This window comes from Theobroma cacao, chromosome 3 (assembly GCF_000208745.1).
Source record: "Theobroma cacao cultivar B97-61/B2 chromosome 3, Criollo_cocoa_genome_V2, whole genome shotgun sequence".
Taxonomy (NCBI): domain Eukaryota; kingdom Viridiplantae; phylum Streptophyta; class Magnoliopsida; order Malvales; family Malvaceae; genus Theobroma; species Theobroma cacao.
In genome coordinates, this window is record NC_030852.1 from 35,413,718 (window position 1) to 35,439,962 (window position 26,245).

General features: G+C 35.3%; 3 protein-coding genes across 4 annotated transcripts; all 3 read right to left on the reverse strand.

The window, feature by feature from the left end:
- Window positions 1,152-2,411, reverse strand: LOC18606783 (transcription factor MYB39). The gene is made up of 3 exons (XM_018117153.1): window positions 2,146-2,411; window positions 1,299-2,036; window positions 1,152-1,188 (listed from the first exon to the last, which is right to left on the reverse strand). Exons 1-3 carry the CDS (start codon window positions 2,409-2,411, stop codon window positions 1,152-1,154), a joined length of 1,041 nt encoding a protein of 346 aa, XP_017972642.1.
- On the reverse strand, window positions 8,009-14,797 carry LOC18606786 (ABC transporter B family member 2). 2 transcript variants are annotated; one of them, XM_007040580.2, is made up of 13 exons: window positions 14,585-14,797; window positions 14,138-14,410; window positions 13,981-14,035; window positions 13,697-13,872; window positions 12,965-13,165; window positions 12,572-12,831; window positions 11,889-12,429; window positions 11,240-11,619; window positions 10,214-10,632; window positions 9,850-10,091; window positions 9,522-9,769; window positions 8,880-9,292; window positions 8,238-8,788 (listed from the first exon to the last, which is right to left on the reverse strand). In XM_007040580.2, exons 2-13 carry the CDS (start codon window positions 14,402-14,404, stop codon window positions 8,238-8,240), a joined length of 3,753 nt encoding a protein of 1,250 aa, XP_007040642.2. In that variant the 5' UTR covers window positions 14,405-14,410; window positions 14,585-14,797. The 2 variants fall into 2 exon arrangements, with proteins under 2 accessions (XP_007040641.2, XP_007040642.2); XM_007040579.2 differs by lacking the exon at window positions 14,585-14,797 and having other exon boundaries at window positions 8,009-8,788; window positions 14,138-14,404.
- On the reverse strand, window positions 19,527-24,384 carry LOC18606787 (alpha,alpha-trehalose-phosphate synthase [UDP-forming] 5). The gene is made up of 4 exons (XM_007040582.2): window positions 24,058-24,384; window positions 21,308-23,346; window positions 20,502-20,775; window positions 19,527-20,092 (listed from the first exon to the last, which is right to left on the reverse strand). Exons 2-4 carry the CDS (start codon window positions 23,293-23,295, stop codon window positions 19,766-19,768), a joined length of 2,589 nt encoding a protein of 862 aa, XP_007040644.2. The 5' UTR covers window positions 23,296-23,346; window positions 24,058-24,384; the 3' UTR covers window positions 19,527-19,765.

Consider the following 26,245-nt stretch of genomic DNA (forward strand, 5'->3'; position numbering starts at 1 on the left):
TCCATAATTTTATGTTATGTATTCAATTTTAAACCCTAAATCTTAAGTTTCGAATCTTAAATCCTAACAACAGAATATATTTTAAAATTATGGAAGAGATACCAAATGAGATGCTAAATGAAACATCAAATAAGAATAGAATATTATTATTTATAATCTTATATATACATGAAGAATCCTAATTAATGAATCTAAAACAAAACAAATCGAACTTAAAAATACTTTGTTAAACAAACCATAAAACTATAAAATATGAAGCTCTTAATAAAAGGTAATTAGGATCATGCACCAACCAATGAACCAAATGCACCAACGTACTATTATTGTTAACAAAGTCATCAATCCAAAAACAGGTGATGAATATTTCCACATGAGATTCAGATCAAACAAGTTTTTAGCAAGCGAATTCTTTTGCAGATAAAAATATATAGGGGAATTAATAGAAGAAAAAGAGTTGGTGGCTATTCGCAATTTGCATGTGATTTCAATTGAATTTGTGGTTTTGAGGATTACTATTATTATAGACAATGAAAATAATTTATATCATTTACTAAACTTTAATTTATTAAGAAAATTATGTCAGTGATGGCCTCCATTCCTGCCCGGAATCTTTCTACTGCTCCTTAATTTAATTTACCCTTTGGCCCCTGACCGCTTGATTCAATATCAAAGAATTTAATCCCTAGCTTAATTTATCAATCAAGCTTGCAAAGTATTTAATTAACGTGAGAAACAGTGATTAACAAATTTATTTAATTGTTAGCCTTGAATTTACTCCAACTGCTTCGCGTACATGCACTCCATAAATTAAAAATCCTTGATTAGGATGCATATTAACTATAATTAATTAACCGTGGGAAACTCATCGGCTTTGGATTGCTTTTCGAAGGTCATATGAATAATATCCAGTGGAAACATAGGAAGAAATTTGCAGTCATTTATTAATAATTCAAAAAAAAAAAAAAAACAGAGATAATGGTTTACAGGTATTTGAAGTGTCTTTATACACAGGTAGGCTAAATCAAGCTTCCCCGAATGAATAACGTAAATAAAGAAATCTGCTAAAAGGGAAAGAAAATCGAATGAAATTAATATTTGTCTTCTTTTTCTGGTTGCTGTTGTATGTTTAATACGTCTTTATAAATGGTGTTCTACCATTCTATGGGTGATGATGATGACGATGTCAAACTGCAAAAAATAAACAAGTAAACCATATCAGTGTTGAATGTCTAGATACATGATATATATGCACGGAATAATAAGGCAATGAAAGCAAGCATACGAAAAGAAAGACCTACTCTAGAATATCTTTCCAGTAGGAGTCACCAGTTTCATCATCCATTAGCTTCTCCCAAGCCTGGAAGATAGAAGTGTCTGCTGAGATGGTTGAGCAGTGATTGGTGTTGGTCTTGTGTTCCATTTGGTTCATGGAAGCAATCTCGGAAGATTCCGAAACCAATGCAGAAAGTGAATTATCTGTTTGAAAATCACAGGAGCCGCTCAAGCACTTGTCATTCATATCACGGCTTTCATACTTGAATTCACCTTCAAAACATGCCCATGAGTTGTCAACACCCTGCTGGTAATCACTTGATGTTTGAGTCATTGAGCCAGCGCTTTGAAAATTCTGAGGAATTGAGGCTGTTTCGTTGGCATATACGGAGCTTGTCCCGTTTACCAGTCCGACTCCTTCAAATGGGTAAGAATTTTGGGACCCTATTAAACCAGCCCTAACATTTGAGAGTTTTTTGGTATTCAGGATTTGCATTAGGTTTTGCAATAGCTGGATTTTAGCTAGTTCAGCAGCATCAGCCTGTACTTTAAAAGCAGTACTGTCCCAGGGATTCATCAAGTTGCCTAATTGTGCTGCACAAAGCAACTGAGACAGGTTAAAAAGATGATTGATATCAGTTCTTGACTTGTGGGTGTTTGGATCGAGTCCCATGTTAAGAAGCTTCTTCCTGATGTGGGTATTCCAAAAATTCTTGATCTCATTATCTGTCCGTCCTGGAAGATGAGTAGCAATCTTCGACCACCTGTATAAAGTTCAAATCAAAGCTTTAAGACCCTTTTTAATTAACCTTACACAAATGAAAAAATTTATCAGATTTTCTGAGAAAAATTAAGCATGAGAAGAATATATACTTGTTTCCAAGAACCGAATGAAGGTTAATGATAATTCTCTCTTCTTCTTCCGAGAATTTCCCTCTCTTGATGTCAGGCCTCAGATAATTTGCCCACCTTAGTCTGCAACTCTTTCCACATCTATTCAAGCCCGCATGCTTTGGAAGAGTTCTCCAACTTCCATGGCCATGTTTGTTAATGTAATCAACCAACTTCTGATCCTCCTCTGGAGTCCATGGGCCCTTCTTCAGATTGGCTTCATCACTACAGCAAGGAGACCTTCCCATGTTGCTGATACGAAACTAATAAAGCCAGCAGAGAAGAACCAGATATTAGATATTGGCAGAAACTTCTTAACTTGACAAGTTAAGGAATAGAATCCGTTTTTGATATTTTGGTGAGACTGACATACACATGGTTTTATAGTTGCATGGACTATCTAATTCAAACCAATGATGTCATAATCATATATACTTTTTGAATTATGATATTCCAAGGTCTCCCAAAGCAAGAAACCGATTAAGAAGTAACCTGGAAGTTCAGAAATTTAAGGATCCAAAAATCAGGATTAGGTAGTGTAATTAAATAGAAGGAAATCTAGTTGAATGATTGTAGACTGTGGAGCCGAAGATTAGAATAAGCTCAAACACTTGTGATTTAGAGCATATAAAAGAAGAATTTTCAAGTATTTTTTGTAATTCTAATGAAAGTAAAGAAGAATTGTTGAATTAAGTATATAGATATATCACGCATTTTTCTTTAAAATTTTAATTATAAAATCCAGTACGTTTTGTACAAAAGATTCAAGTATTGAATCATTTTAATAAAATATTCTAATATAATTGTAATTAGAATTCTCAACCTAAATGGTAAACAGGAGTTGGTTTGAATTAATCTCTAGGATATGCATGCATGTGTAAGTATGTTTGTAATATATCATTTCTTGATTGTATCTTATGGCCTTGAGAATGTTCTCCAAATCAGCCATTTCAGGAATGGTACTGTTTGATCCAGCAATACCATTGCTTAACAACTATTCCAAGCAACCGTCCTTTTATTATACAAAACCATATTATAATATCTTGCTTCCCTCATACCAGCAACAACAGCTCTTGCCCAGTATTCTAGTTAAGCACAGTCTTTTCCCTTTTATCATTCAAACCATTTCCTCCGATCATAGCTGTTAGCAATTTTGGCGCTTTATTGTTGTATTTATATGTCTGAATTGTTAGTTCTGCGAAAATTCGATGTGCTTAAGTTGCAACCCAAATAAAGTGCGGTAGTCTCCAACTGCTCTTGCAATATTTGCAATTTCTTGGCTGATCAACCCAATTGACAAAGCAGCCTCATAAATAGTATTTTAAGGCCTAAAATGCTCCTCTTTTCTCTTCTCTCAAGTTTTGACAAAAACTTTGAATTTCATTTAAATTCAAATTCGTAAAATTCTTAATATTCTCGTCAAGCCTTCAATGAACCGATAAACTTAAGGATGGAGTTTTCCGTTAACATAATCTCTTATTAGTGTTCAATTGGTTAATGAAAATGGTAAGCTTTCACAATTACTTAATTTATTTGTAAATTATTCTGTTTTTTCATTAATATAAAGAACCTTGGCTTTTCAATAAAAAAATATTCAAAATACGTAAATCAAGAGGAAATATATTAACATTTAATAATTTAATATTGTAAAATTGACTAATAATTAAATTGAGTAAGGATGGTATGAATTTCTTGTGATCTTATCTAATATAAAATGAATCTCATGTACAAACCTCTCTATAGTCTGACACTTGTTTTAGTTTTTTAGGATTTAGGGTTTTGTTTTATACTAAACTAGGCAACAAATAAACAATTAGAAATTTTCTAGCATTATATCCGAGCATTTGGTTTATTAGTTGGTGCATGATCCCTTATCTGAAGAGTAGAGTTTGAATCTTTTTTTTCTCAATTAAAAAAAATTCTCTGGCATTGTCGCTGATGACAATAAATACTAAATCTTTGAATCAAGCATATGATGATCTAGAGGTTTGACATTTGACTTCGAGAAATTGAGTTTAGAGTTTTGTTAAATGGCAGGAGAACATGAGAGGGAACAAAAAGGTTATGTCCGTTACTCTTAATTTCTACAGAATGACCTCAGCTATCATGTGTTAATTTTCACTTGCTAATTGCTATTACTATTACCTGGTCAAAAAAACCTTCAATTTCTAGGCAAAACCAAACATCTACCAACCATAAAGCAATTTGTAAAGTGGAAACACAATACCATTACTCAAAAGCTAAACCAAGATAATTTATTATTTAGCTCCTTAATTTCTTTCCTCATTGTCTTTATTGAGAAGCTAGCATGTTCTTTGAGATAATTTGAGTGAAAATGATAGTAAAATAAGTAAAATGATCAGCAATAAGAAGTGTATACATATCTATTGGATTCTTTGTACGAGTACCTTGGATTTGATTATGCGACAAGAAGAAAACAACAGTCAACTCTCATCTAGAAAATTTAAATTAAAATAAAATTAACAAAGATCCACATGTTAGCATCAGGAATAGAGTATTTAAGAACAAAATAATGGGAAAAAAAGAATACCCTTTACAAAGATGTTCAAGCTAGATTTACTTTTGTTTTAAATGTAGCCACTAAGCATATTAACAAAGAACTTTGCATGAATTGGGGTATAAGCCAATCCATTTTAGCTGGTTAATTTTTGGTGGCTTGCCCCCATCTTGATTTCTTGTAGCAGATTTGTTGGTCTGAAATAAAATTTCAATTATCCAAAAAGAAAAAAAAAAGAATACCCTTATTTTTCTTTTTTTAAAAAAAAATTATTTCTAATTATTCAATAAAATATCCTAGAACATTAAATTTAAGAAAGATGGGTGTCTTGGGCCGATTCAGCTAATTTACTTGTTGCAATAGTATACTATAAAGAAAATGTTATGTTCATATCCACTGTAAGCAATGTGAGGAAACAAGCAGGAATTTCAATTCTAGCGGTATATCATTGTCTTAAATATTTTAATTTATATAAAATAAATCTTTAACAAACCATTTAGCCTTTTAAATTTGGGCTAAGTGGATCAAATAGTAGTATCAGGACGTAATTGCACCAAATAAAAAATAGGGGCTTAAATGAGAATTTGGAATTGTTTGAGGATTTTTTCTTTTTCCTTTTTTTTTTTTTGATATTGTGCTTATGCAGTTAGGTAGCTTAATCAAGCTTCCTCAATGAACAAATTAAGTGGAAGAGCTACTGTAGAGTATCTTTCCAGTCGAAGCCGCTGTTTTCACCATCCGATAGCTTCTCCCAAGCCTCGCATGCAGATGAGTCTGTTGACACGGTTGAGACGTGATTCCTGTTGTTGTTGATTTTGATTTGATTATTGGTGGAAGTCTCAGGAGATCCTGAAACCAATGCAGGAAGTGTATTTTCTGTTTGAATATTATAGCTCAAGCTCATGTCATTCATATCAAGATTTTGCTAAATCCAAAAATGCCCATGAATTGTGTGTTGTGATTTGGAAGAAATCGGGATATGGCTGCATGATGCAGCCTCTGTTACAGGCAAGGAAAAACAGGGATGAACTAAAATGCTTAGCAAGGAACTAAAGTTCATCCAATTCATTACTGGTTACTAAAGACATTTAAGTACAATAGTTACATACGTGGATAATAGCCTACAACACTTGGTCACAAGCATAAGACAAGTGTTAAAATGCATTAAGAACTACGCATGCATAACAACACGTAAATACATAAGCTGAGAGGAGTAATAGCTGGTAAGGACTTCGGTTGAGTTTAGACAAGTGTTAAACTGCTACTGCAGGTTGCATGCAAGTATTAGCTTCAACATTGTCAACTGCCTGGTAGTTACTCGGTGTCTGAGAAATCGAACCAGAGCTCTGAGTTTTCTGTGTTCGGGTGGGTTCCTTGCCAGATAGGGTGCTTCTCCCATTTACCAGTGGGTAAACATATTGAGACCCCAAGAAACCAGCAGTTGCTTGCAGCGGATTTTGCAATAGTTGGGGTTTGGCTAGTTGAGCAGCATCATCCTGTAGTTTAAAGGCAGCGTCCCAAGGATTCATTAGATTTCCTAATTGTGCAGCACAAATCAACTGAGAAATATTTAAAATATGATCGGTTCTTGGCTTGTGGGTTTTGGGATCAATTCCCATGTTAAGTAGCTTCTTCTTTATGTGGGAATTCCAATAATTCTTGAGTTCATTATCTGTTCGTAGTGGAAGATAAGTAGCAATCCTTGACCGCCTGCAGAAAGAGGTAAACAATTTAAACCAATGCAGATTCAAAGATACCTACCATAACTTCGGAGAAAAATAGGGACGAGCAAAACATTCTTGTTTCCGACGATTATACTCTCCTCTTCATCAGAGAATTTTCCTCTCTTTATATCGGGCCTCAAATAATTTGTCCATCTGAGCCCGCAACTCTTTCCACATCTGTTCAAGCCTGCAAGCTTTGGAAGAGCTGTCCATGCATGTTTATTGATGTAATCAACTAGCTTCTGATCCTCTTCCCCAGTCCAGGGCCCCTTCTTCAGATTGGCGTCCTGGCAACATGGAGGTCCAACCATTTTTTATGATGCCAGGGAAGTTAAAAAGTATCTAATTTTTTTAAGGCAGGAAATGGATAGGATTAATTTTGGATATCTTTATGAAACATGCGGCCGGTTTTGTAGGGGGAAATCAGTTTCCCTAAAGCAAGACAAAAACTGGGAGAGTAACCTGGAAGGTGAAAACCTTATGCCAATCGAAAGACAAATATCAAATTATGTCCAATAAAAAGTAATGGATTTTAATTTAGTTTTATAGGCTGCTTCCTTTAATTCTCAAAGCCCATTTTTATAATCTTAATATCTGTGTCATCATCTTATCAGTAAGCAATTTTGTCTGTGTCTGATCAAACATTAACATGGTCTGAATTTTGAAGGTACAATTCCAAAAGAATCCGTCGAGATCTTAAGCTGCTCTTGCCTATATTTGCCAATATTCGGCTTAGCAGTCTCTTTCATTTTTTTTTAAATGCCGACATAATATTGTCTTCTCCTTAAGTTTTTATCACAAGCTTTGAATTTCCATTAAAGGTCGACCTGAAAGGATAAAATTTGATACCATATCCATCCATTACTATGCTTATAAATAACAGCAAACAGTTCTTGCCTTGCAAGGAGAAACTACTTCCTGCATACTGTTGTCTGCCTTTTTCTCATGTTCAACTAAAACCCAGACTTCAAAACATCAAGATACACACAAATTAGCTGATATGCGATTTCATAATTATAACCAAACAACCAAGTCAGAAGAAGACTTATTCATAGCTCCTTAAATTTGAAAGCACTGCAAATTTTCGTGCACGATGGTAATTCTACAGATTGTATGATATATATATATATATATATATAGAAAAAAGTTACTGGTAAAGTTACGGGTATACCAAAACTAGAATTTTATAGAAGGGTTTGGGGTTGGTGTTCCTTATCAAACTTGGGTTCTTTGGCTGAGGAACGACGAGAAGAAAACAACAATCCTCTCTCAACTAGCTGTTAATATATTTTCTAAAAGAATAATACAACCCTCGACGTGCCAGAAAAAGCATTCAAACACGAATAATAAAGAATACGAAATTGACCAGATGCCTCTGTTTCAACTTTCGACCTTCGATTGAATGAAAGCAGCTGCCCCATTGGACAGCTTTTGCATACAATAACTTTACCAAGAACAAGAGTTTAATACAATTAGGGTACCATTTCCATAAATGATAGAACTCTGTAACAAGGTTTGGTTGGAGATTTTGTTCGCCTCACATGACAGAAAAAAAAATTCAAATTCTCTTTGCTTTTCCTCTGTTTTCTCCAAAACCAACAGAGGTTATATCCATAGTAACCATGAATTAATGGTATAAAAAAGCCACTTGTATAGCATTCTCTGATATGTATCATTATTTTCTTCATAGGGAAACAATGGCTGGTAATAAAGATAAATTCACATTTAGTGAGAAAAAAATAGATTTAGGTAAAATATGAAACAAAGCACCTGCATAAATTGTTTGGGTAATCTGTTTGTTCCTGTAGTTACTGTCTTATTGACATTTGACACTATTGTTCCAGCTGCTGCTGCTGCTGAAGGTTGATTAACTTAAAATATGGTCCATCTTTGTTTTCTATGAGAGTAGAATGAGTCCCTTGCTCTATTATTTTTCCTTCTTGTATAACTGATATTTGGTCTGCATTTTTAATAGTTGACAGCCTATGTGCCACCATGACTGTCGTCCGGTTCCTCATCAATCTGTCTAGAGCTTGTTGCACCACACGCTCTGACTCCACGTCCAGAGCACTGGTGGCTTCATCGAGTAGCAAGATTTCGGGGTTCTTCAGGACAGCTCGAGCAATGGCTACTCTTTGTTTCTGCCCGCCAGAGAGTTGCACTCCTCGTTCACCAACTTTCGTTGAGTAACCCTCAGGGAGGGAGCTTATGAAACCATGTGCATTAGCAAGCTTAGCTGCTTCAATTACTTCTGATTCTGAAGCTCCTTCTCTGCCATAGAGGATGTTTTCGTAGATAGATGTAGCGAAAAGAGCCGGTTCTTGTTGAACTAGGCCAATGTGTTTCCGAAGAGATTTCAGCTTTAGTTTCCTGATGTCTCTGCCTGCAAGGATTTGACAAAAGGCCCAAGTTTCTTGAGAAACCATAGAGTCAACTAAAAGAATACCAGAGAGAGATCTTCTGAGAAAACTTACCGTCAATCATCACCCTCCCAGCTGTTGGATCATAGAATCGAAGTATAAGAGCAAGAACAGAGCTCTTACCAGATCCGCTTTGCCCCACTAGTGCCATACTCTTGCCTGAACGTACTTTTAGATCGAAATCCTTGAAAATTACTACATCTGGCCTTGATGGATAACTAAAGTGAACACCTCTTAGTTCAATTGTACCTTCTACATTTGTTAGTTCTTCTCCAACATCCCCAGCAACCTGCGTCTTCCGGTCCATAATCTCAAACACAGATGCCACCATTTGGTTCCCTTTTAAAAGATCTGGGACCAATGCCAAAGTTTCTCCCATGGCTAATGCCGTTACAATCAAAACCATGAATGATTTCATGACAGATTTAAAGCTTGCTAGCTCTTTCCCCATTAAAACAGAACCATACCTGCACAAAACTAACAGGTCTGAGCACTGCAATTCACTCCCTCCTCTTGAACTAAGTTAACTTAAACTAATAAGCTAATAAAACAATGACATTGCTATAGATAGTTTTGGACAGTGATTCCTCTGCAGCAATATATTAATTATTGCAATGCCAGATACCAAACAAGCTAGATGCTCAAAGACTGTAAATATGCTGAGGAAAAGGGCATTATAGAGCAAAACTTTCATACCATAAGGCAAGGCCATAAGATGAGAAGATGAAGAACTGGGAAATGCCATAGAATATTCCTGCAATTTGACCACGATTAAATGAACGCTTTGAAGGCTCAACCAGCTCACGGGCATAAAGATCAAGGATCTTCTCCTCAGCACAAAATGCAGCAACAGTTCGAATATTACTGACAGCCTCAGCAGCAAGCATGTTTGCTTTTAGATATGCTTTGCTCAAGTTACCTCCATACCCTTGCATGAATAGTTTCTGAATGATAGGAAGGATATCACTACACTCCAAATTAAAGTTTTGTGTTTATATAAAGTAATGTTGGGAAGGGTGCAAACCTCGCTAATGTGACCACTTATGATCAATGGATAGGTGGCCAAGACAACAAGTGTGATTCTCCAGTTTAAGATGAATGCAATGATAAAGGAAGCTACCAGCAAACCTACATTCTGAATGAGGATTGCTGATCGATCAACAACTACACCTTTTAAAAAAGTTGCATCAGTCTCTAGATGAGACGCAAGCATGGAACTTGCATTGTTTAGGTCGTCAAACCATCCGATCTCATTCTTCAAAATGGCTGCAGATTGAAGTCAGAAGACAAGATTAAAAATTGAAACAGCACTGTACCATTTTCCAGGTGTTAGAAAAAGAGAAGGCCCAACAGTGTCAAATGATTGCTATGATTAGATCACATATTACCAGAAAACATCCCTTCACGCACACGAAGAGTGAGTCGCTCTCCCATGATTCCAAAACATAAGTGCTCAATGGCATGAACGATGACAGTTATAACTGCAGCACAAGAAAACAGGATGGCAATCTTCTTGACTTCACGGCATGTTGTATCCCAGTCCATGTAATAGGCTACAAGAGCTTGAGAAACCCCAAGAGCAAATAGAGGCATCTGAGCTCCAGCAATTAATGCAGCAATGGTGCCAAAGACCCCATAATACCAGTCAGGTCCAACCATAGAGTACAGTCTACCTGGTGAAACATATGCTGCCTTCCCAGTATCTATTGCATCAGCACCAGCACGACTAAGTACTGAGTCCTTTTCAGAACGAAAACTTGCACCAAAGCTCGTCCTTGTTCGGGATAATTCTCGTGAATAACTCAAGCTGAAAAAGAAGTTAATGAAAAAAAAAGAAGGAAATTTCTGATTAATGAATTCTTCAGTAGAATTACATACAAGAAACATGATAGAATGCCTGATGCATATTAACTCGCTTATGAACTTTAACTCAAGGAGATACTATATTACTGATAGGAAGTAAGAAGCATATGTCCATTCTGAACATTGCTAGTTCAGAGAAAGGAATCTCTATGACAAGCAAGATGAAACATTCAGTAAGTTAGTATTTACAAATGTAAGATTAGTCTTCCTTTATGTTAGATGTAGCATTATTGCCATAAATTAGATAAATTGGATGTGGTTGCAAGAAAATGCCCCTGAAGCTGAAGACATATGAGAATTTAACAAAGAAACCCCTGATTCCACTATGGCTATGGATGTATGACTCAATACATCATAGCACCAAAATGTTTTGTCAAATGGTCCTAATATTAATAATCTCATGATGCAACCATGCCATTCCCCTTTCCTTTTAGAAAGCTTTCACTAAACCATTTTACCACAATTTGAGAGGACAATAACTTCACATGATCCAATTAAACACATATTAGTGCCTTCCCGTGTGTAAAAAACATTCCTCAATGTTGACATACCTGAGTGGCCTACTCAAAGTAGGACCTTGTGAGGGGTAGCGTTGCAAAGGCGCTGTCTCTTGAAGCTGAACGAGTGAAGAATAGGCACTGTAAGGGTTTGAAATAAGCTCTTCATGGCTGCCAGTTTCTACAATCGTCCCATTTTGAACAACAGCTATCACATCTGCATTCCTAATTGTAGAAAGGCGATGAGCTACCACAACTGTGGTTCGTCCCACCATCACACGATCGAGTGCCTCCTGCACACTCTTCTCAGATTCTGCATCAAGGGCACTTGTTGCTTCATCAAGTAAAAGAATAGATGGATTTTTCACTATTGCCCGAGATATTGCAATTCTTTGCTTCTGTCCACCCGATAGTTGTATTCCTCTTTCACCAACCTGCAAATCCACACCAAACACCTCTATCTTTATAGAAAATCCAGCAGCAATACTTTCCATTTCCTTTTAATTCTTAGTAAATTGCTTGTTCAAAGAAATTAAAATTAAATATTAGACCTAGCTATGGAATCTGTTTGCATGTGTCACCCTAAAGTGATTGCTCAGAGAAGTGAATTGGTAGTACTTGCTAATACAAAAAAGAATGCCAATCATAGGAATTGCTTCTAACTAAACTCATCTTAAAGTGGCTAACGATGGTAAGTGAGCACCTGAGTTTCAAATCTATCAGGGAGATTATTGATAAAGGCAATGGCCTCTGAAAGTTTTGCAGCACGCATTATCTCATCAAGTGTAGCTTCATCTTTTCCGTATAGAATATTCTCCCTAATGGTTGTCGCGAAAAGAGCAGGCTCCTGATTAACCAAACCAATTTGTTGTCTAAGCCACTTGAGGTCAAGGTCCTTAATATTATTCCCATCCAACAATATATCCCCTGTAAGTGGCTCATAAAATCTTTCGATCAATGAAATGACTGTGCTCTTTCCAGAGCCACTTCCTCCGACAAGAGCTACAATCTTGCCTGCAGGAATGTTGAGGCAGAACTTGTTGAATATAACTACATCAGGCCGAGATGGGTAACTAAAAGACACATCCTTGAATTCAATGTGGCCCTCCACTTTGCTTAGTTTGTAGCCTGTTTTGGAGCTGGTTTTGCTAACTGTATTCCTCTCTATCATCTCAAATATGGGATAGGCAGCTGCCCTTGCTCGAATAAATGCAGAAATGTCTGGTGCTGCCTGTCCTAATGACCTGCAACAGAACAAAACCAAGTAATCTGGTACATGTTTCCTGAAGTTCCAATAAAAAAAAAGATGCTGAATAGAGCCATAACAATCATAAGCATACAACTGAAATATTTTCTAATATTTCATTTACGAAGAAAGAAACTTACAGGCCAGAGATGACAACATTAAGCATGGTAGTGAAAGAATCCCCACCATTTGCAATGTGCTTGTGAACAACTATACTGGTGAACCAAACAAGCAATGCCCAGGAAACAAAGAGCACACAATGCAAAGAGCCCAGCCCCAGACCCTTGGTTAAGCCGGCCTTTCTACCATACTCGTATGTTTTCATCAATGCTTCTTTGTATGATTTCACTGCCTTTTCTTCCCCTGCAAATGCTTGGACAGTTCTAACATTCCCAATCACCTGAAAGTCACGCATATTAGTAGCACAAGGCTGTCAGATAAGCCTTCCAACATCATTTTTTTAAGTAACAACACATGACTACACATCATTACATCAATTGTGTGAGTCTAATGGGGAGACTGGAAAAACTGACCTCTTCGGCAATTTCACCAGCCTTGACATAGGAGTTTCGAACTCTAGCAATAAGACCAGTGGCAACATAAGCATAAATACCACCGGCAAGAGCAATCAATGGAACTATCGACAGCGTTACCAGACTGATTTGCCATACTCTAGCAAAGCCAATGCTGAAGCCTGCTATAAATCTGCTTATGTAATGCATGAAATTCCCCACCTGGCATCATTCACCACCATTTTCATTTCAAATTAAACCCAACAATTACATGACAAAGCCTAAATCCTTCATGAATCAACATTTTAAACTGAAAAAATTAATCTATAGTCTTTATGATTAACAGAAAAAAAAAAAAAGAAAAGCCAAATATTTTTTTCTTTCCAGAGCACCAGCTGTCAAAAGAGCTGAGCTAATCCATTAACACCATAAGTAGAAACACCGAACAAACCAACCGAGTTATAAATGCTAGTAAGTGCTTTTAGCTTCCGAATTCATTTATTTATAAAGGCAAACCTAGCAACCACTTTCATTTCATTTATTTGCATCCATAAAGTTAGGTTGCAGACAACATAAAAACTGCGTCAGATTATATTTCTATCTTGGAAGTCGGCTCAGAAACTCACCGGTTTTTACTTTGATTTCCCTTTACATCACAACCTTTTTGTTCTTGCACTTAAATTTCCCAGAATTTTAAATATATTAGCATTTAATATTTTTGAATTAGTTGAAGGAAACAAAATTAAAATTTACCTTCTCAGAAAGGGCATCTTGAACAACAATAATGTCACTTGTAATTGCAGATATGACTTCTCCGGTTGAAGCTTCGGTGTCAAATAAACTTATATCTTGATTTAGCATAGATTTTAGATATGCCATCCTTATTTTTGCTGCCTGTCGTTCTCCGGTATGCATCCAACAAGCCACCTCTGAAATATTTACGTGCAGGTTATGGAAAATTATCATCAAATCTCTAATCAGAAACTGAAGTTTAAGAAGGGTTTTCACTTGAGTTAGAGACATATATTTTCCCTTACCTATCCATGAGGAGAATAAGATAGCCACGCTGAGATATACAAAATCCAATGAGTACTGCAAAAAGAATACAAGAAAGATTTAGTTTGTCTGTTATAGTTAGACTTAAAGAGAATAAGTTCTTTCAAAAAAAAAAAAAAAGACAAAAGTGACCCATGCCTTTGCAACTTTGTGAGAAGCTTCTTTGGGGAAGAGATAAGCCATTCCTATGATGTTTATCAGTTTCCCAAAGAAAATGAAGAAAACAGGCACGGAAGCACCATGCACGCATGCACCGAGGGATCCCAAAGCCATGAGCACGTAGTCGTAAAAATCAGCAAACGAAAACAGCTTCAACAATGGGACTTTGTGTTGCTTCATTCCTTCTTTCTTCTTCTTCGTACCTTCACTATCTTGGTTACCGGATAATGAACACGGAGGTGTCATTTTGGCCTGGAATACGGCCAAGGAAATAAGAGTATTAATAGAAAGCTTATGTTCTGACCAAAAACAACAACAGTTACTATATCAGAAGTTGCAGACGATAAATAGGAAAAAGGTTGAGGAAGTGAAGAAGAGAAGATAGAGATATGGGAAAGTATTTGAGGGATGTGAAGTAGATGGGACCTTTTATTGCAATCTTAAAACAAGCTGTAAAAATCTGTTAAGGTGATCCCTGCTTTGTGTGTGACAGTTGAAGTTAATGAAGGAAGCAGATATAAAAGCAGGCTGCTAGGTAGCCGGAAGGACTCGAGTTTAATTCTCTTGAGAATTGAGAAATTGGTGATGGGAATTGGGATTGCTCTTTTTTGATATTTTGCTGGTGAAAAAGTATATGTCTCTCACTCTCTCTCTCTCTGTCTATCTATACCTATCTATCTATATATATTCTCTCTCTGAAATAAATTGAGCATTTGGAGTTAGTTGGATCTGAGCTTTGCTTTTAGTAGGATTCAGTGCCCACACCTTGGCATGCCGCTGTCATGAGAAGAAAATAAGACTTAATTATTCATTAATTGATGGACATGCATGCCTATCAAGTTAATGTATAGACTTGGACTATTGGTGTTAAATAAACCATAATACGCCTGTGTGAAAGCAAAGGTGCAACAGAATTGGATTTGAACTGGTTGGGAAAAAAAATTTATGCTGATGATGGGAAACTAAGCCTTTCACCTTCGTTGCATTTAATGAGATGCTTGACATTGTTGTTCAAGTAAAAGACGTAGAAGGTTTGTATTCATAATTTTTAATCATTTAGAATGAAATTGATTGCTTTTACGGTATTGTATTTTGTTTTATATTAAATGTGAGCAAAATTGTTAAGATTTATATAAAAATTTAAATCAATTTTTATTAATAACTTGGGTAATGAAAACTAAACTTGTGACATTAATTATTACGTACTGTCTTTTTTTTTTTTTTGCTCTTTTCTTCAATAGTTTGAAATAATATTGTACCAGAGCAGAGTTTGAATTTCCTTCCCCTTATCTAAAGAGCAGAGTTCGAATCCTCCCTCTCTTAATTATAAAAAAAAATTATATTAGAGATGCTCACTTCCTTTTTTATATTTTTTTACGAAACTTTGTCTTCTTCTTTTATTTTTAAGAGTATAATTATTATATATTTTTTACGTACAAAGCTCGCTTCATGCATGCTTTCTCTTCCTTGTTTTATTTTTTTCATGAGTTTAACCTAATTATGAATAATATCCCTTTATACTTTGCTAAACAATTTTGGGGATAAATCCAACATAAATTAGAAATATATGCAAATTAAGTTTATATATATATAAACTTCTTAAGGGTTTTGATTTGAAATAGGGTTTTGTTAATAAGGCAGTTGAATTTGTAGGATTTAAGTTATAATTTGAGTCTATGAAAATTATTTATATACAATCCTTAGGGGAAACCATGTAGATCAAATACATAAAATCTCGGAGGCTTGGACCCGACATAAGAGTACAACCCAGTTGCCCGAAGAAACTGCGAAAGGAAATTTAAGAAAAGAAACGTACTCGTGGGTTTTAAGTACAAGGTACAAGGCACGTGTTTGGTTTGTCAGAAACACAACCAGAAGCGTTTGTATGTTTGTATGTTCACGAGCCAGAAATATGAGCATAAATGGTCCTATCATCATATTCTTTGTCAATTCCTGTTAGTTAGGTCAAGGATCCTAAACACTATATATTGGATATTTAAAAGATATATTAATGAATAATTAATCATTAATTGTGTATCACTAAAATGATAAATATATAGTTATTACTTCAACACGGTTATGCGTTTTTCTTTAGTAAAGTAATAATATCTCATTAAAAAAAATTAACTTTTTTTTTTTAACGAAATCGATCTCATCAAAAAATTCGGAAAAAAGTAGTATAGTTTTACAAATGAATTTTTAACGGAATCAATTTTTTATTTTTCAATTATATTACCAACAAATTTTCAATAAATTATTTTTACAAATTTTACTTTATCAAAAATCCATAAAAAAATTTTGACAATGAAAGATGTTAATCATAATTATAATTTTTAAGTATGAATTATATAATCAAAGATCACAAAATTTTAAATCTCTCTATTATTAACTATTAACACTTCACTTCATCAAATTTTATTTAATTTTTAGTAATATATACACATATATGAACTTTTTAATGCATTCTCCTACGTGTTTTTCAAAGAGTAAATAAAAAAAATAAATTTAAAAAATTGATTTATATTGTGTGTGTGTGTAATCTTGATACAACTATGATCTGGTTCAACAAATAGACCCTGGCTAGGGTTCCTTTACTAATTAACACTAATCGATCATTTTGATGTGTATATATATATATCCTCCTTTACTAATTAACACTAATTGACCACTTTGATGTGTATATATATCCACCCAATTGTGTGAAAAAACACACTTTTTTCGCATTTAATTTCATTGTGGGTCTCATAATATATACCACTTTGATCATATGACCCATTTACAATAAGGTTTCAATTCAAGATCAAGAATATAATGTAATATGCATATGCATTTGTAATCACCAGGACTTGAAGGCTTGAATTTGAGATTAATTTAGGTTAATTTCATTGATATTTATTACTTAAATTTATTGACACAGTGATAATTATAAATTTAAGAAGGAAAAAAGGAAAATTCAATTATATTGAATTTGGATATCTTATATTTTGATTTGGGACAGATTAGGGATGGAAGGTAGGAAGAGTAATTATATAGGGAAGAAAAAGGAGATATTGAGATTGCACCGCCGCGTGAAGAAAATGAATTGCCGATATTAATATTAAGAAGAAAGGTTAAAAAAAACAGTTGAGAAGTGGAGAGTTGGCTAATGAGGTCAGCTGCTGCATGGGTCTGAATCCGCAAAGCTAAACAAAGTCCAATGTTATTAAATGCCATCTTACCTATTCTTCTTCATCCTTGCTTGAATAATTGCACCCTTTACATCCTTTCACGCACTTTGACTGAACATCTGCCGAACCCAAAATAATTTTATAAATTGATTCAGGCTAATTTTATCTGAAAAGATTTTTTTAAAAAATACGAAATAAATCATTTTTTAATCTAAAAATGAATTAAATTATGATATGACCATTCATTAGGAATAGTGATTTCAATGACTTTTGATGAGTAGTCCCGAATATGCTGTTTGTCATGTATCAAATTAGATGGTGAAATTGTGTTATATATTTATATCTTTGAATTTAATGTTTTCTCTTATTATTCAATCACTTATCAAATATCATTAAGGCTATGATATGATAGGTTTGGCTACGAGGAGTAATTGATTGGTGAGTTTGTGGATTAATTGTGCATGGGTCACAGCAATTAATTTTCTTTCTTAACAAAGCAATCCAAAGCAGTTGCTCTTCCCGGGCTTAAGGTAACTGTGTTACATTCATTTAATTATACCCACTATTTTTCTTCATTGCAAATTAAACGACTTTGTAACAATTAAACACACTAACTTAATAACAATACCCTACTAAGAAAACCAATCTCTTAATTGAAAAGAAGAAAAAAAAAAGGGTCAAAGAAAAACTTATATATAATTACTTTTGAGGATGAACGGTACGTTTTTGCATAATTTTCGTATATTGCTCTCAAATTTTAAGAGTGTTTTTTTTAATAAATACAATCGAATTTGTGAATTAATAAATTTATTCGAGAGATTGTTTTATTGCGTTATTTAGATAATATGACTAATTTCGAGTTAAACTCTTCTTGTATTGTATCATAGTTTATTATATTCAAGAGAAAAAATTGATATTCAACTACTTCTTAGAATGAATTGAATGTCTTTATGCAGTTTTCGTTGAGGAGAGTCATAAAATTCCAACTTGGCCGAATTGCACGTCATTGTTTTTGTTCCTTGCAGGTAGTATTAAAATGGAGGAAACATTGTTAAAAAAAGAGGTTCAAATTTGAAAAAGCTATGGATAGAATACCCACAAAAATAAGTCTATATATCAATAATTGCTGAAGGAGATGGTCAAAATTGGACGAGGATACTGGTGGTGAGAGATGAAGAATTGGGGGAAGCCAATGCTGTCGCAAGGGGTTGAATTTCAACCATGTTTTCGTCAAGGACAGTTGATGGTTCATGCTATCAATAAATGTCGTTAATGTCAGTTTTTTATATATATATATGTAGATTTTCATGTCTGATCATTGCATTGACATGCCAGAGAAAATTTTCATGATCATTATCTGAAGAGGATTTTGTAAATAAAAATATCTTCAACCCAAGAAGCTCCATAACATTTTTGTCTTTGGGTCATAGTATTTTCACCCAAAAGAGCAAATGCTGGGGAGAAACTAGGACATGGTGGAGGTTTGACTTTTTGATCAGAGAGAGAATCTGGTTAGAAGATATGCATCGATCGTGTTTTGATAGGGAAAGATCAGACAGGACAGGGAAATTGAGTCTAGATCGAACGGGAAGGGATGGTCATTGGGCCAGGCTAGGCAGCGGGACAGTGGGAGCTTTTCTGTATTCCTTCCAGGTAAGCCGACATTAAAAAAGTGTATATTGAGAGGTATGTTATGAGGTACAATCCCATTCAATCCAATGGCAATAATTGAATCTACAAGCAATACCTTATCCCTCTAGCTGTTGTCTTAAATGTCTCTTTCGGAAGCAGGACACTTGTCTTTTTCTTATGAATAAAGAAAAATAAAACTGACTTCAAGGAAAAACTGGGAAAAGTTCATGATTCTGTGAAAACAAGATGGAATGAGCAATCAGCTAAGGAGAGTTGAGATCTTCGAGTCCATTCTTAACAAGTGGATCTATCATCTACATTCACGTCTACTGGACCCAACAATGGATGAAGCTTAGACCAGGCCATAGTAAAGTGGCCCAGTTTGCTTCGAGTTCAACCCAAATTTTGTCGCCTGCTTGAGAGAGATTAAGATAACAAACTAGCCTAAGTGGACGAGGAGCCTTATGTTCAGATGGTAGCTAGGATTGGCCTGATCGTGGGAGGAATTCAGTTTCAATTGGTGACAACCGCGTAAGTAAAGAACTGAAACTCATGGTTGAGACAAAACAGAAGCGAAAAAACATAAGGGACGAATAATTATCTACTCACAATAGAAGCTACAAGTACAATGCAACAAGTACAGGACAAAACTCTCCATTTATGAGACTGATAGGCAATACCAGAAGCTCCATACTTTATGCTCTAATAGAAAACTCAACTATCCCAAGACTTCAAAATCTTACTAATCGAGAAATTCAATGTACACTTTGATATGACCTCATGTAGGATGATAAGAGACTGAAGCCGATTACTCTCTGTCAATAATCACTTGTTGAGAAGCCTGGGGAGTACTCTTTGCAGTCTGTTCAGAAGCATTGGCTAGACCCTGCAACATTCTCAGAATCTCAGTTCTGTCTTCCACATAGTATTTGGCCTTACTAGGTTTCTGCCCAACAGTGCAAGCAAACACCTCAGCAACTGGGGAGAGAGAGGGGCCGGTCCTTGCACGCATGATCACCTCAAACATGTCCTCATCTGACCGGTCATCCCCGATACAAAGAACAAAATCCGGAAGCATTCCTTTTTGTTGCATTGTTGTGAGGAGATGTTCAGCAACAAGACCCTTGTTCACACCCTGAAAAGTTAACAGAATGAAGCATTAGAAATTGGAGCTCAGGACCACCTCTCTTTCAGCTAATAACCCTTATGTGCACGTTGCAGCATAGTGGCTACAGCTGTTAGCACATACCCTACACAGTTCAAGAAGGAAATAAAACTTTTCAAGTTGACTCAACAGTACCAATGAATGAAGATTTATATGATTTTCACATTCAAGGTAATGTCTAACTCAAGTTATTATGAGTTTTTGAATATCATTTTAAGGAAAAATAAAGAAGATTGTTTTTCTTTTTTATTCCTGTTAAGTAGTTCACACGGTTGGGCTTCCTTCTGTTAATTAGAAAATGCAATGTGGTAATTGATATAATATGACGACATAAGAATATTGATGGAGACTGGTATCCAATAGAATGTGTACTACTAACCTGAGGTTTAACTTCTACAATGTGCTGGCCACTCTTAACTGAAACTGGCTCATTAGCAAGAACACTTTCAAGGTGATCTAAGAGCTCCTTAGCCTGGCAAAATCCAAAATCAGGATCTGCATATAGGTAATTCCACACAAGAGCACTCTCTTTAGTCTCAATGGCAGAACCATCTGTTGTTTCAGTGTATAATTTCATCACAGGCTCTGCAATCTGCTTCCAATCAAAGTCTGGCACAGAGACACAAGTTTCCCAATCTGCATCACGATTTGACCTGGGGGAAAATAATAAGAAAAGGATAAGCATAAGATAACAACAAATAAATCCTCTCCACAGTTTCAGGCATGGATTTGTGCCTGAGGGCTGTCAACTGATACCAGTTTTCTCCTTTTGAATCAAACTATAAGCATTGGGTAACAGTAAGTCTTATCTGTTCATTAAGCAAAAACAACAGAGCCCTAAATTATGTTTTAGTTACCAGCTAAATAGTTAAGACAAAGTAAAAACAAGCTCTTTTATACTTCACAAAAGCTAAACCACGCTAGTTAGCAACAACCATGAACCAAATCTAGTTCTAAACTAGCAATGGTACAATTGCAAAGCTGTGTCAAATGTTACATTTTTTGATTCAGTTGGCCTTCCAAATTTAATAAGAAATATTTAATTTTCTTACCCAAGAAAAAAATAAATAAAAGCTAATTGCCAATCCATGCCTTTGTTAAACCCCCCCCCCCCTCCCCTCTCCTTTTTGTTCTGGCATAGAGTCTAGCTTAACCTATAGGGTTTAGACAAGAAAAAATATATACCTGATAAAATAACCATGCTCTGCTGCAATTCCAAGCTTTTCACAACTGGAAAACCATTCAGTTAGAGTCTTTCTATCTTTTCCACTAACAAGGAAAACAACATTCTTGGGATCTCTGCACAGATTGTTCAAGATTACAACAGCCTCTGCATTGGGAGTAGTACTTAATGAACCAGTTCGTATCAAGGTGCCATCATAATCCAAAAGAATTGCTCGATTCTTGGTTCTCTTATAAGCTGAAACAATATGCTCAACGGAAAGCTTCCTAAAATTTGGATCCAAAGCTATTACCCGGAACCCTAAACCAAAACCAATTCCCCAGCACCGCCTCCTCAAATGATCCCCACATGCCCTCTCAAGATCCTGCAAAAAGCTGCGTGCCCAATATGCAACATCATGTGTACTCACATACCTGTAGTGCTTCTCATGCCGCAACTGCTTTTCTGCCTCAGAGACAATTAATGCAGAATCCATAGCTTCAGCCACAGCATCAATGTTCCATGGATTTACTCGAATTGCCCCACTTAGAGATGGTGAGCATCCAATAAATTCAGAGACAACCAGCATGCTCTTCTTTGGTACCAATGGATTTAGCCCTAGGGTCTCATCTAGCTTTTCATTTCCTTGTCGGCATATAATATATTCATATGGTATAAGATTCATCCCATCCCTCACTGCTGTAACCAGACAACACTCAGCAATGACATAATAAGCAATTCGCTCATAAAACTGCAGGTTGCTATCAATCAAAACCACTGGATCATATCCTGGTCTTCCAAACGTATCATTAATCCTCTTCACTGTGGCATAAGTTTCAGATTGGACCTCCTGTACATCCCTTCCTCGGCCTCTTGCAGGATTTGCAATTTGAACCAAAACAACTTCACCTGTATTCTCAGGATGTTGCATGAGCAATTGTTCCATGGCCAAAAGCTTCAGGCTGATTCCCTTAAAGATGTCCATATCATCTACCCCAAGCAAAACAGTTTGACCCCTAAATTGATTGCGTAACTCAGCTACCTTAGCTTCAGTCTCAGGAAGATTCAGCACCGATTGGAGCTGTCCTATGTGAATCCCGACTGGAAGAATCTTAATGCTCACTGTGCGACCATAATATTCTAGCCCTATGTAGCCACGCTTTGATTGATAAGACAGTCCAAGCATTCTGCTACAACATGAGAGGAAGTGCCTGGCATAATCAAAAGTATGAAAACCAATGAGGTCAGAGTTGAGGAGTGCTCTTAGAAGTTCATCTCTTACAGGAAGTGTCCTATATATTTCAGACGATGGAAATGGACTATGGAGGAAGAATCCAAGCTTCACCCTATTAAACCTCTTCCTCAAAAATGTTGGTAAAACCATCAAATGATAGTCATGAACCCACACAAAATCATCATCAGGGCTGATCACTTCCATTACTTTGTCAGCAAAAATCTTGTTCACAGAAACATAAGCTTGCCAAAGGGAGCGATCAAACCGACCACCAAGATCTGGTGATAAAGGAAGCATGTAGTGAAATAAAGGCCACAGATGTTGTTTACAGAATCCATGATAGAACTTAGTAAAAAGCTCAGGAGGGAGAAACGCAGGGACACATTTGAAAGTTTCAAGCAATGTTTGTGCCACATCATCTTGTTCATTAGGGGCGATCTCCTCTTTAAGACAACCTACATAGATTACATCTACATCTTCTCCAAGCCCATCTTTTAGCTGCAAAAGAAGTGAATCTTCATCCCAGCTAAAGCACCACTCTCCATCATCTGCATTTCGATGTGATCGAAGTGGAAGCTGGTTTCCCACAATAATCATCCGTTCTTGAGAAACAGAAGAAGGAGCATCAGATCCAACACTGTTGCAGTTATCATCATCTACCTCAGACAAAAGCCCAGGGACAGTAGCCACTCGAGGAAACCTCTTTTTTTCTCGACCAAAAGTTGGGGAATCACCAGAAGCAAGGTCCAAGAGGTTAGAATAAGACCTTGAAACCATTGCAGAAAACCAAGTTGATCCTTTTTTTTTTTGGCACTAATTGAAAGAAGTCTACCAAAAAAAACACAGCACAACAAAATAAAATCAGAAGGAATAATGGGGAAAGAAAAAAAAACAGCTGAGAAATTCAGTCCTATATATACTTCAATCAGCCAACTAAATGAAACATTCAACAAATACAAGTATAAGATTCTATTGAAGAACAAGAGTTATGAATGCCAGAAGTGACATATAGTTCTTAAAACATGCACATACCAGACAAGTTTCAAATTTGAGAAGACATCACTAAGAAGTCCTTTGGGACTCTTCTAAAGTAAAAAGCATCTTACAACTTACAACCGACACTGGTTTGAGCTGAACTAAAAAGAACCAAGACACCAAGGTAACTATTAACAGATTAGACATACCCAAAATCTAAAATCAGAAGAGTTTTTCATCTATTAGTGACAAATTTACCTCTAGATTCTAATCAGCCTCAGACCCAGATAACCCAACTAACACATAGCAAGGCTGATCAAAACAGGTAATTGACAATATCAAAATGTACAAACAACCCATCTTCAAATCAATAAAAATTAAAACTTTATATATAGAGAAAGAAGCAACTTAGGCAGCCAAAAACATGTAAATGGTAAAAGGAACCAAGTAAGTGGGAAAGTCAAGTAAAAAGTAAAGCAGATGGTGGCATGCTATAAGAAGACCAAGAAAGAAAGGGAGAAGAAAACCATTATTGCAGTGAAGAAGATATGAGAAAGAGCTTACCTTTGAAGGTTAGAATAAACTAAGATAGCAACATAAGATTCTCCTCCTCCTCCTCCTCCTCCTCCTTTCTCTTTGTGGCCAAGGCTGGCAGTAGCCTATATCAAATGATGGACCTTTTGCTTTGCTTTTTAGTTTATATGAATTCCCATTTGTTGGAATTTTTGTTTCTCTTTTATTTTTCTTCCTTTATGTGTGAAACAACAAATGGGATGTCTTTGTTCAAAGCATTTGATTCTCTCTCTCTCTCTCTCTCTCTCTCTCTCTCTCTCTCTTTCTCTCCCCCTTTCTCGAAGCTTTGAGTGAGTTTTGTTGTGGTTAAGTGATGAGTGATGGCAAGAGGAATGCGAAACAGTGAAATCCAACAACAACATGTCTTCAACTTTAACCATGGTTACTTTCAGTTAAACAGAGAGTAACTCCTCTAAATTCCTAACATCTAACTCAAAACTCCTGACCATGATGGCAGTACTAGCTCAACCCACACTGGTGCACGTGTATTACACGGACCAAACATTTCAAGATCCTCCCCACCCACTTTTCTTTTCATCACTTCTCGCTCTGCTCTTTTAGTTGAAAATAGTAGTAAATTCATTGATTTGCAAAAGATCAGAACATCATCATGCATGTTATCGATGATAAAAGCAGGCAAATGGGTATCCCTCCAACCACTCCTTAAGTACTCATCACACCTGGCCCCTAAACATTGCTAAATCAGAGCATTAAACAGCTTTAATTAATATGAGAATCATTTCATTACCATTTTCAAACGTAAAACTTCAAAGCATGATATCCAAAGAGGGGTTTCCTGCAGCCATTTTGGAGGGCCGTTGGTGAAAGAAAGCAAAACATTGGAGCAACCCAATAAAAAGTAAGAGTGGTGAACACGCGCCATGTTAAAGAAGTAAGACTTGCATCACGTTGAAGTTTTAGGACAAATTAATCAATATTCTATAGTGTTTCGCATCTTCCCGTCCCTTCTTGTCCAATCCAAATGCAAATATGAGCCGTCGACATTGCCCTTTGTCCCGTGCCGTGCCCTTCACTGTGAACCGTCAAACTGCCGATATTTTATATAGTTTTTTCTTTTCGTCTCATTATATTAAATTTTTTATCAAAAAAATTTATTATTGTTATATTAAATTATAAATAATTTTTTAAAAAAATTAAATTTTAAACTTTTCTAAATTTTGAATTTTTTATTTTACATATCATTTAAAAAATAATAATTAAAATTAAGTTCATTTCATTAAAAATTTGAACAAAAACAAATAAAACGAGACAAAAAGAGTAGTATATATCTCATATGAACAATACATAATTTTAAAAAATAGACATAAATAAGTTTTATTTACAAATTTTGTATATTTAATTAGTTTGGTTGTGTTTAAATTTTTTAAAAAATAATATATTTATATATATATATATATTTTCTATTACTACAAACAAATTGAAAGGGGACAGGCATAGTTTTCCTAATCATTTATTAGCGAACAATTGTACCAAACTAAAAATAAATGAAGCATTTATATTTATCTGAAACACATGTTTCGGACCACTCTGATACGTACCCATGCATGATGTTATTGCTTTGGACATTATTATGAATTAAGTGCATTAGGTTTACGAGGTAGACGTGTACAACCAAGCCTTAACATCTGTCGGTTCTACATTTGTTATTTGATGAAAACAAGACGAATGAGTTTTGGGTATAGATGGAATTTATGAAATAATATATATATATATATATAAATGGGTACGTAGCATTATTCGATCCCTTTAAATAGTGTTAAAGTATTTTATAAAATAGATTTAAGTATCCGTTCTTCTAACTTTTAAGAGCCTTTTGTATTGATTTTTAAAAGTTAATAATCACTTCTCATTTATTATTTTTGGAAATAAAAATATGGTCATGAAAACGATTAACTAATTTAACTAAGTACTTTCCGTTTACGGGAAAAAAAGTACATTACCGGTTGAATTTTTTCATTTAATATACACATTAGTATACATTACTACTAGGGATAGTTTATACCAAGATTACGTAAGAAAACAATAATGAAGGTGGGCTATATTTTAATTATGATTAATAACAACTCCAAGCTCTCCTAATTACTTTCTAGAATTAATCATTTGCTTCTTAATAGTTGTTTTCCTTTTTTATTATTTTTTAATGTGTTTGCTTCCGAAT

Excerpts from the sequence above, each read along its gene's own strand:
- LOC18606787 (XM_007040582.2), bottom strand. The coding sequence starts at position 23,295 with ATGGTTTCAAGGTCTTATTCTAACCTCTTGGACCTTGCTTCTGGTGAT. Across the intron at positions 20,776-21,307 it reads GAGCATGGTTATTTTATCAG|GTCAAATCGTGATGCAGATT; the intron begins GTATATATTTTT and ends ATTTTCCCCCAG. Across the intron at positions 20,093-20,501 it reads TTGTAGAAGTTAAACCTCAG|GGTGTGAACAAGGGTCTTGT; the intron begins GTTAGTAGTACA and ends TTAACTTTTCAG.
- LOC18606783 (XM_018117153.1), bottom strand. The coding sequence starts at position 2,411 with ATGGGAAGGTCTCCTTGCTGTAGTGATGAAGCCAATCTGAAGAAGGGC. Across the intron at positions 2,037-2,145 it reads CATTCGGTTCTTGGAAACAA|GTGGTCGAAGATTGCTACTC; the intron begins GTATATATTCTT and ends AACTTTATACAG. Across the intron at positions 1,189-1,298 it reads TACTGGAAAGATATTCTAGA|TTTGACATCGTCATCATCAT; the intron begins GTAGGTCTTTCT and ends TATTTTTTGCAG.
- LOC18606786 (XM_007040579.2), bottom strand. The coding sequence starts at position 14,404 with ATGACACCTCCGTGTTCATTATCCGGTAACCAAGATAGTGAAGGTACG. Across the intron at positions 10,633-11,239 it reads ACTTTGAGTAGGCCACTCAG|CTTGAGTTATTCACGAGAAT; the intron begins GTATGTCAACAT and ends CTTCTTTTTCAG. Across the intron at positions 9,293-9,521 it reads TCTTATGGCCTTGCCTTATG|GTATGGTTCTGTTTTAATGG; the intron begins GTATGAAAGTTT and ends AGTTTTGTGCAG.